Source organism: Bombus vosnesenskii, unplaced genomic scaffold (genome assembly GCF_011952255.1).
Source record: "Bombus vosnesenskii isolate JDL3184/JDL3185 unplaced genomic scaffold, Bvos_JDL3184-5_v1.1 scf7180000013263, whole genome shotgun sequence".
NCBI classification, from domain to species: domain Eukaryota; kingdom Metazoa; phylum Arthropoda; class Insecta; order Hymenoptera; family Apidae; genus Bombus; species Bombus vosnesenskii.
In genome coordinates this window covers 7504311-7515344 of record NW_022882923.1, presented here as the reverse complement: position 1 = coordinate 7515344, position 11034 = coordinate 7504311, and the positions used below count along the sequence as shown (strand labels likewise).

The 11034-nt window shown below is 32.8% G+C and overlaps 1 protein-coding gene and 1 long non-coding RNA gene across 3 annotated transcripts in view; both read right to left on the bottom strand.

The window, feature by feature from the left end:
• Positions 1-300: 300 nt before the first annotated feature.
• Positions 301-1688, bottom strand: LOC117232477. The gene is made up of 2 exons (XR_004493134.1): positions 758-1688; positions 301-678 (listed from the first exon to the last, which is right to left on the bottom strand). It is a non-coding gene; the product is annotated as an uncharacterized LOC117232477 (long non-coding RNA).
• A 3556-nt stretch (positions 1689-5244) lies between these two features.
• Positions 5245-11034, bottom strand: part of LOC117232441 (protein split ends-like) — a 378682-nt gene continuing 372892 nt past the window's right edge. Inside the window, exon 9 of one of the 2 annotated variants that reach the window (XM_033491795.1) lies at positions 5245-10569. In XM_033491795.1, the coding sequence (XP_033347686.1) occupies positions 10338-10569 (232 nt within the window). In that variant the 3' untranslated portion in view covers positions 5245-10337. The remainder of the gene's footprint in view (positions 10570-11034) is intronic. The other variant, XM_033491799.1, reaches the window with a different exon arrangement.

The window sequence follows — 11034 nt, the reverse complement described above, 5'->3', positions numbered from 1 at the left end:
CTACATACCGCGTGAAAGGAGAATCAACGCTGATTAAAAAATTGCTTACCCATGAATATAGATTTATGTGATCGTACGTAATATATGTTTTCAAATTTTGTCTCTAACATTGCATAGAATTTTAAACCAGGTAAATGAAATCTACCTACTCGTATTATTCAATATACTTCGTATGCATTCTATATACGAAATTATTATTTCATTTCAATTTATATTTTATATTTTATTTAGTAATGAATTTATACGAATTATTTGTACTTAAATATTAATAAGAGATGGATTGAATTAAATATGTACTGATTTTATGAAAATATTACTTTATTGTCAAATTCTTCGTATACAAATTTACGAGATGGTAAAAAGAGAATGTTTGCTCAAAAAGAAGCTTAGATCTATTCTATATAGCCCTCCTATCTTTGCATTTAATGTGTTACAAAAATACAATTGAACATTCATAAAAGCAATATGTATAATATGTATTACATCAAAGGAGTAGTAAAACCTCCGTCGATTAAATACTTTTTTGTTTTTGTATATGCTTAATTTCAACATTTTACGTGTCTGTCCCATTCGGATGTTACTATTTTTTAAGTTTCACAAGGATATATAATATGTTAGTGCAGACACCAATATGTGCTTTTCATTTTCACACGATTTTGTTGTTTTTCAGGCCCATACCTAAAGAAAATTTGTATAAAGATACCAAGTCATGCTATGCTAGATGCAACTTTATAAAAATTAGTGAAAATTTTTCTACCTCATGTCAGGAGAAACATCCAAACTGCACGCATAAGCAGGAGCCACATGGCCCGTAAATATCTTCTTACAATTCATTTTGAATCTGCTCAATGGAGAAAATATAACAATTTTATTATTTATATATTGGCATGCTAGCCACTTTTGATTAGAAGAAGGTGGAACTGCTGGTATGTTATTTTACCCGGACAGATATCCCCCTGTAAAAGGTATAAGTAATTTATTATCTATGAAAAATGACATTTATAAAATTCTGCAAACAATAAGGTATGATACTTATTATTTGAATTTATTATATATTAAAAGAATTTAAATATACATACATACCTTCACCATTACAGTTTATGCTATTAGAAAGCAATAAATGCATAGTATGTAGGAATCACCTAATCTGTGAAATACCCTCTATATGTTTTTCCCAAATATGAATTTGTACTTTTGATATGAAGCATCTGTTGAGGTAAATTTACCTCAACATACTCTGGTGTATAGAAAAATGATATGTCTATCTTTATCATTATATAATCTCTACTTGTTATTCAAATGATATTCATATTTAAAGGTTATCACAAGAGAGTAGTATGTAATGTAGTGTTGTCTTAAGTGGATTTCTTTTTCTGCTTCTTTTACATAATATTACTTCTAATTCTGCAGCTTCCTCTTCAGTTGGTTCGACAATTGGTTTTTTATTCACATATGTACCCAATGAATCCAAAAATCCTGTATCATCATTTCTGTGATATTTCCTTTTGTCAATCCTTAGTTTGTTTCATTCCCTATAAAATACATTTAGACAAACCTATAATCACATCGCAGTGCATGACTACTTTTAAGATTTCCTATATGCTCTTATTACTATATTACATATCATAACTGACAAACATACTTCTTTAATTTTTACATTGGAACTCACTTATACGAGTTTTCTCAACATATCCAGAAAGTATATTTTTTTACAGCACCTTGTTGTCCTTTAAATAGATTTTCTGCACCAACGTAGAGCCCAACCAATTTATATGCATGATTGTACATTATGTCATTCACAGTTGAATCTATGTGGTTCATACATGACTCACTGTCAATTTCCTATAGCATAACAATTATATTATGTTAATCACTGTATCGTTTAAAAGAATAATATCAAAATTATTTATAATTTCACATAATTCTAGTTGAATCAATGCAATATATGTGATAGGGGTAATTTTTAATCTATTTGAATCGAAAGAAAGAAAATGTATTAATGAATACTCACCGTTGATATCATTTCTGCTACAAAACAAATCATGTTTACAATTCCAATTCTTACTGTCGTTCGCATGCGTCCTATAACGTGCTATCTCCGTAAACTGTCCTCCTTGCAAGCAACTTCTGTTGCCAGTGCTGCCACTATGAAGACGAGAATGCTACATAGATATGATATTTAATTCTTTTTCGTATCCCACGTTTTGGAGCTCAGTTAACCCCCATATCAATTTCGTATCGCATGCGATGTTATCGGTTCAGCAGGGAGAAAGACTACAGCGCAGCCGAGACGGCAAAGTGTAGAGTCACGAGTATTCTAAAGTACACGATTTCATTTATTAAGGATATAGTTTATCGCAATCGATCTATGTTCGGATTAAGATGTAACGTAGAAGAATCAGTTCCACACAGCAAACGGATAAAGTTTAAAATGTAAGCGATCGAAGTTAACAAGAAGATATCAATAAAATCTCGTTCACTTATCTGAATGATCGAAACTGGTGGGAACGCGCGTAAACATGAGAAGACGCGCGGGAACAGGATATCGAAATATTTGATTCATTTATATTGCTTTATTTATTTATTTCATATGGAAAAACTTCTCACAGAGAACAAAATTACGCTATTTCAAAAGGCGTATGTAATGGTGCAAAGAATTTTTCTTACCGACATTTACTGTACCTCGTATATATACCATTTACTAAAATTAATATGAAAAGAATTTGAAAAATGTGACAAGAACATGTCATACAGGAATTATGTATCATCCGTTGTAATTATTTCGTACAAAAGAAAATGTAACTATACCTCTTATTCATATATTATATAGCATCAAATAATACTACATAACAGTTTAAAAATTGTGAAAGTTCCAGTATTAATTATATGCATTATGTGATTACGTAATGACGAGAAGGCAGAATAGTAGACATTTCACAGTTATATAACTTCACATGTTAATGATTTATTAACTTATTTTCACATACAATAGTATTATGCGTGAACGATCAAACATTGTATAAACAAAATTTACAAAATAAAGTATAAGTCTTTACAGCTAAAAGCTACTAGTAGTAGTGGATCACATAGCTTCATACTTTTCCTCGGACAAGCAAATATTGCCACCCGAGGCTATTCCATTTTTTTTTATTTTATGCTCTATCTCTCATGTATATATATATATTTATTTATATTTATATATATATTTATACTTGTATTTATATTTGCATTTATATTTATATTTATAATCATATTTATATTTATATTTATATCCGTATTTATATTCATATATTTATATATATAGTCGTATTTATATATATATAATATATATATAAATATCATGCCAAATATATTAAATAAGCTAGCTTTCCTAGTTTTTTGTCCTAGCACGGAATTTTGGGAACGCGGAGGATGGGAATGGGATTGCAAAAAGGGAGTGTCCATGAAGTGGAAGGGTAGTATACTGTATACATACATATGTGTAATATGCTTTCCGTGTGTCGTGTGTTTCTTCTTTTCATAGTACAGACGTATATTACACTCATTTAGATTCAACGATCTTCTATCTTGTAAATATAAAATTATTATCTCTTATTGTAATACCACTGACGAAATGATATCGTAATATGTATAGCTATTATCTGCGTCAATAGTCATATTGTACACCAAGAAGTGCATCCGTCTCCTAAATTTGTTTTACACGGCAATCGTGATTACAGTTGGATCGTTTGTTCCTAAGGAGTTTAATCAGTTTTTCGTTCTTTCATTTTTATTTTGGTGCTTCTTAAATCTATCTTCGTTCCCCAAAATTTGCATTTTCGATCGTTTCCTTTTTTCTCTCTTTTTTCTTTTTTTGTTAGTTTTACCTTTGTTCTCATTCTATTCCTCACATTTTTTCTCTCTCACTCGTTTCCTGTCATTCTTCCCAAATTTTTTGCTCTTTCTCTCTCACTCTTACAATACATTACGCGACAATAAACAAAAGTCGCCCCGCACCCCATTCTCCTCTCTTTTTTAGATCTCTCTCAAAACATAACAAGCGAACGAAACGCTCCATTAAATATAACTACATTCTCCTCATTTTTTATTTATTTTTTGATAAATAATAATAGTAATAAATATTTGCCAAAAAAACTCGTGCTCCTCAGTCACACTTTGATAACTATCGGTATATAGTTCTCCAAAAAATTTGTTTCCCGCAATTACTAGTCGTACCGCTTGGCTAAACGCGTTAACTATCTTTAGTCACTGTTTGATCGTACCCGTCCAACCGTCGCAAGAAGAAAAGGAAATGCAAAAAAAAAGAGACGATAGATAAAGTGTCGATTAACGTAGGCCTCTTTTTTTACATTATCGTGCTCGCAATCCTCTATGTTTATCGATTCGACGTTTGATTCGTATCGAGAAAAAGCAACGCAGGTTGACGATGTTTGGAATTTTCAAACATTCCTTAACCATGATTTTTATCACGATTTCATTGAAAAATTTCATTTTACTGAAAAACAAAAACAAAAAAAGAAAGAAAATAAGAGAAAATCGCGGAAAATAATAGTATATAAAAAATTTGACGAAAACACAAAGTTAGATATACGTAAGTGTTTATTACATTTATTTATTAAAATTGACTTTTCTACGAAAACAAATCTCAACTAGAAAACCCGACAGGCCGGATAATGATTAGTAAGAGTATCGTCTAATAACTAAAAAAATCAAATAGGAAAAATTACACATATAAAAACAGTGCTATGAGCTACACACTTCAATCATTTTTCAACGATATTGATACACTAATAAAACGTCATGAAGTAACATATAAACATACGTATATGTACAAAATTGATTATTTAAGAATATTGAATCACGATTCGTTTTATTCTTCGATTTAAGAGATCAAAAACGAAATTCACTTATAAATAAAAATATTCCCACTGATTGAAGCATGGTTCTTCTTAAAAAGTATCTTCTTTTCTACCCACGTCGCTTTTTCTGCGAGCACATTGCTGACCAAATCGGCGCAGCTTCTTTTGTCCAATGATTCGCATAAATACATATTAAATAGTGCGCAGTTCGACGGTTATCGTACAGCGATAATTACCGATAAGGCGTATGTATAACTATGTACAATACGGAAAATATACAAAGGACGTCGGCTCTACGGTGTATACGTACTCTCGATCATAAAGATGTTTGATTCTTGCGTACATTACGTTACTGAGGTAAGTCTTTACTGTTTTTTTTTTTACCTTTTTTTTTCGTTTTCGTTTTTTTAATAAATTTATTAATCTCCCGCTTAGCGCGTGAATACGCTGCGAAGAAAGGACAAAAAATCTCCCCCTCGTGTTGATTCGACCTCTGGATCGATGTTACGAAATTAGCAAGGAGCCGCAAGACAAAATTACATTCCGCCCCGCGGCTACCGACTGGGCGAAGGAATCGAACAATAAAATTATAAGTGTCTTATGTTTAAACGGTCCCATGTTGTGTAATAGCGATGCCAGCCGTTTGCGCGTTTCCTATCGCACGATCCCCGTAAAGTCTTTTCGACACCCGTGTTTCTCATTATTATCCCATTTTACCTCGCTTTCCATTTATTTCCCTATTTCAGAGAAAGCTATATCAATCGTCATCGAAAATCGTCATCCGCGGCCGGTGATATGTCTTTCGCCACTGATAAAAAAAAAGAAAAAAAAAACGAAAATCTACAAATCTGAGATAATGCATCATTTTGGTCTTCCTGAGGCTCTAAGTGTCTCTTTGTTGCTGCGTTTTGCTAATCGTCTCGTTGTTAGTCGTCGATGAAAACGAGACTTTTGAATATGAACGTGCTTGCGAGGAAAGGCCCGACGACATGAAGTCTTGCCGCGAGCTTTTGATTCTATTTGATGTACCGTTGTTAATTAGAGGCGCGTGAACAACCAATTAGGATCGATGAAGTAAATGTGAACGACGAGACTTCGTAAGCGAAAAACGCGTTGTTCTCTGTCGTTCGAGTCACAACGATTATTCGTTGCTAGAATAGATAATAGAAGAAAACTGTTCCTTAAAAATTCGTACACTGTCCCACTCGTAGTTTCGAGCAGCATAAACATTAATGGTCCTTGCGTTTAGAATCTTAGTTAGTCCCATTCGACTAACTCAATTTTTTGTCGACTATTTGCATAAGATAAAACTAACTTCTCTCTTTCTCTCTCGCTCTCTCTCGCTCACTCTCTCTCGCTCGCTCTCGCTCTCTCTCTCTCTCTCTCTCTCTCTCTCCATAAACTGCTTGATCAAACTTTGAAAATTTATTATGTTCGTCTTCTCTAACCGTAGTCATACAAAACTTTATATTATGTATCAAATGTTTTAATTCGTGTTATGAAAGTTATTGTTTGATATCACATATCAGAGAAAATATTTTTATCATTTAAGCTTGTTATTCGAGAAATTAAATTTTTTAATTTATTTTACTTTAACGTTACGTTTCAAAACAATTTCGGTACAAATTATAATTTACATTGTTACACGGTTACTTATAACTGCTATTTTCTCCAATATGTAACTTAGATAAATATGTTTATATATCGTTGTATTTTTACAGTATTACAGAATTAATTGAAGCGATTTGATCAAACAGTGAAAAATCTAATGAATTTATTACCATTCTCCCTTTTACTGTAAAAGTGACATTTATAATTAAACAATTTAGAAAATGATTATTGGTCCTCGGAAATTTTTGATATTTTACATAATAATATTATATTTGAAAGGCTTTTAAATTTCCTTCATAGTAAAACATTGAGACCAGTTACAAAAATGACGGTTACAAGAATTTGCAAGAGGTATAGAAATTTTGCAAATTATTTAATTTTCCACCAGAAATACCAACTATTTCTGTCTACAAGTTCATAGTATTAGCAACGAATAATCGACAGTTTATGGAATTCATTCGACTGAGAATGTTCTTCTTCGAAAGTCGAAGTGACGAGTCATCAAAAAAATTCGCGCAACCCTCTTTCTCTTTTGATACTTGCATTTTCTTTATTGTCTGTCTGTCGTGTGTTTAGATCTATTGAATGTCTTTCTTTTAACACATTGCTTATCAAGTTGTTCAAAACCGAATTCCTGAAAGCATAATTCTTAGCAATTTAGTCGAACTTTTTACAATTTGCATAGTAAAAATGAACATGAATCGACGTAAAGATTTCACAGATGAAAAGATCATTTGTCGCTTTATTGACATATTGAGAAATTGGAAAATTGTTTTACTCATCTCAGATTGATAAGCAACGTATTAATGTCGTAAGGTTTTCCTGGCTCGAAATCTTTTTTCATGGACAATGGCTCCTCGACCAGACACTCGATCAAATAAAATATCCATTTAATACTCGTATATCCTACTAACTTTTAAAGATTTGCTCTGTATGGTTTTGTACATATTTATGCGTACATGCTTTCAAAGGAACATTTCTCGCGTCTCGGAGTTAAATTGTGCGCTAAATAACGCGGTATAGTTTTGGATTTTCGCGACCATATAAAAATAAAGATGAATTACACGCTATCGTACGATTGAGATTAAAAAAAAGAAGACAAAAGGAAACGTTAAAACAAAATACGTGTTAGACACGCACTCAGAAAGAACATGAAAATGGAAAAGTGTTCTCGCAATGACTTTTTAATTTGTTCTACTCCTCTTTCATTGTGTTCTCTTTTTTTTCTTTTTAATTTCTTGTTTTTTCTTTTTAACTTCTTGTTTTTTTCTTTTTAACTAAAATTTACTTTAGGTTACTCGAAAGACCCGTTTCGTTAAAAGTGGAAATTCAGCGTGTGTCTGATTAAAATCAAATGACGACACTTCGCAGAGACCTCGAGTTTTTAATTAATTCGATCGTTTGTTTCTTATGTACACTTGATTCATTTAGCTTTTCGTTCATAGAATATCGAACCATGGCATCGATACGTTACTTTACCATCTAAAGAATATATCGTTAGAAAATTATTACGCGGATCAAAAAACACCGGCTGTCTGTGGCCGGCCAAGTTTAAAAAGAGTTTCAACGTGTCGAGACTATTCGATATTACAGCGCAACACGATGACGTCCCGGTAAAACAATTACTCCTTGTATACTTACGTATAGCCATTTAAAAAATGATTGATTGAAAACGGTGATTTTTTTCTATAGGTACTGTGATGTTGACTCTTTCGCAAAAATATCATTTAAAAACTACACATACTTGTTTCTATATCTTCAATGCAAGCGTAAACACACTCGCACGTGGTTTTAAAAACAGGAAAAGAAAAACGAGGTGACGCGTGAAAGTGTGTTCGTCATTCTAAAATCGAACACCTGATCGTACATTCTAACTTGTTACATTACACGTATTTTATGTAAGTCTTGGAGATACAAATACCTCTTATGCCCCTTATCACACATCCTATATGTCTGTGAATGTTAATGTAACATTCGAAACAACGTCTCTAGTTCGAAAGTTGCAAGAATCGCTTATGTTCGTTTACGCGAACTCGCAGAGTATATCTATCTCGTTACAGCTCGAGTCAGTGAATAAAATACATTCGTCTTTACTAAATCTACGTTCCACAGAAACGTGTCAACTAAAAGAAGAAAAAAAAAAAAAAAAAAAGAAAAGAAAGAAAGGCTATAGTCTGCTCAGTATTTTTACAATTGATGCACCAGCTAGGTAAACGCGCACCACTTCCTCGTTTCTCAAATAAAACTTTCCTCAACTCAATGATCGTACTATCTGTATGTAACTATATAAGTAACACGAAGACACATATTGTAGGCCAGCTCCACGCGATGTCAGATCGGCCATAGATACATAATATATTTTTTTTTCCACTAATGACTTTCTAATTGCGTGATTATTACATTTTTACAATTTTCGCCCATTTTCCTGCTAATTCTGACGTTAAAGAAAAATATTTACGTGTACGTGCTTTGATGCGCATAGATAATTCAACAATTTCGTTTCGGTAATATGTCCTGTAAATTTTTTAAAATATTCTTAACAAATTAAAGATCTAACAGATTCTACTGTTACGATTTACGCGATGTTCGGCAACAATTTGCTTCTTGAATTAGCGAGTGATCGACAATTCGTAAAGAATTCAACTTTGGAACAGCAATGCTTAATAGGAAAATGGTGTTTGCTAGAATTACGCTCGCTAGCAGCAAATTATTGCGGAGAAATAACGACAAACTATCCTATATCACGTCGAGATATATCTCGACCGACTTTCGATCGATAAAAATCTTTTGTAATTCGATTACATAATATTTTTCATTATTTCTACGTTCAGTCGCTTCGATCACATTCGATTGACTTTTCTGCTTTCTGTTCCTCTATTAACATATGTATTGAACGACAAAATTCATCAGCGTCTCTAAAACTTTCATTCCTGGTATCATCGATATTTATATACAAGAAAAATAAACGTGCTTGTGTGCCACAAGAAAAACGTCAAACAAATTATTCGTATCTACTTTTATCTACTTTTGATTCTATCAGGGCAACCGTAAGAATTTTCGAATATTATGGATTCGACATTTTGTTGCTTTCAACAAACTGGACCACGATATTGATTTCTCCATTTTTTTTTTTTTTTTTTTTTTTTAAAGAATTATACTTATTTACCATTCTGTAATTTCTAGAATTGAACAATTCTTATTTACTCCAATAGAAGAAAAATGTATGTACAACAATTAATTTCGCTTATTCTACGATCTTCTCATTCAACAATCTTTACTTCTGCATTGCGACTTCTTCTATCCGTTATATTACATATCAACCATTACAAGAATTTGAATCCGTATCACACTTACTTAGAAGATCCCAGATAATGTAAAATAACCGCATTCGTGATTTTACATAGTTCTATCATACAATTAGTTCAATATCGTTCAATTTTACACAAAGATATGATCGCAATACAGAAGACAATATTGAATATATCGAATGAAAAATTTGAAATATAGTTCTCGTAAAGCTTTAGGAAAATCTGAAGCTCCGAGAATTGTATTCGATAAAATCAACCGTGTACGATAAGAATTATAAAGTAGCGCATCTTCGTAAAATTTTGACCTGTCGACGTACTCGATTAAAAACGTCTCCGATATTAGTCCTATCGAATACAACACGAAACTTCCACACATTGTCAGCGAAAACAGTAAATCGTCTGCCGGAAATTTAGAAAACAACGTAGAACAAGTCGAGTGCCGAAATCTCTTAATAACAAACGCTTCGACAGCCTCTTCGATTTTTCTTCGTACAGAACTGATCTCACCGTCGCATCATTGTAATCTAAGTTGAGTCGTTTGAGAATAAATCGACACGGATCACCTACACTCTTTCTGCTCTGCTGTAACAGGATTCAAAGATCCGATAGACTTCTTCGAAGATCTTTTCCCCTCTTGCTTCGAAGCACCGCCGTTTTCCGGTCCCCTGCTTCCGGTCACTTTACAGGACCTGCCGGTGATCTTCTGATCCTTACTTGACTCCGTGACTTTGTCCAATTCCGCCATTGCTTCCTGTATAGCGTTCTCCAGTTGCATGTTCAATTTACGACTTCTAGAAAAAGAAACGGGGCAAACGAGAAAATCGTGGGGTTAGTCGAAAGGAACGTTCAGTGCGTCCGGATACGGTTTTGGTGAGCAACAGCAAAGCCGCGATACGTCTAGAATGCGCTACGCAGCTACGACACTACTTTGCTGGTCGGGGATTGGTTAAATGAATCGAAACAGTCATGAATTGATCAAAGAAACGGACGAAGGACTCCTTACGAATTGTTGAAAATTCTCCGTTTACTGCGTGACATTTTTATAGGAAAATTTTGGTAGTTCTCGAACATTAACTTATTAAGAACCAAGCATTCGAACGATATACTCAAGTTATGCAAATGCAACAATATCGAAAGATGTAAATGAAGTAATTTACACTACGGGTCACATACATAAGTATCCGAATATCTTGACAACAATATACGAATGATAAGAAAATGTATAAATTGAGGAAAAATTAATAACTAAAAGCAAT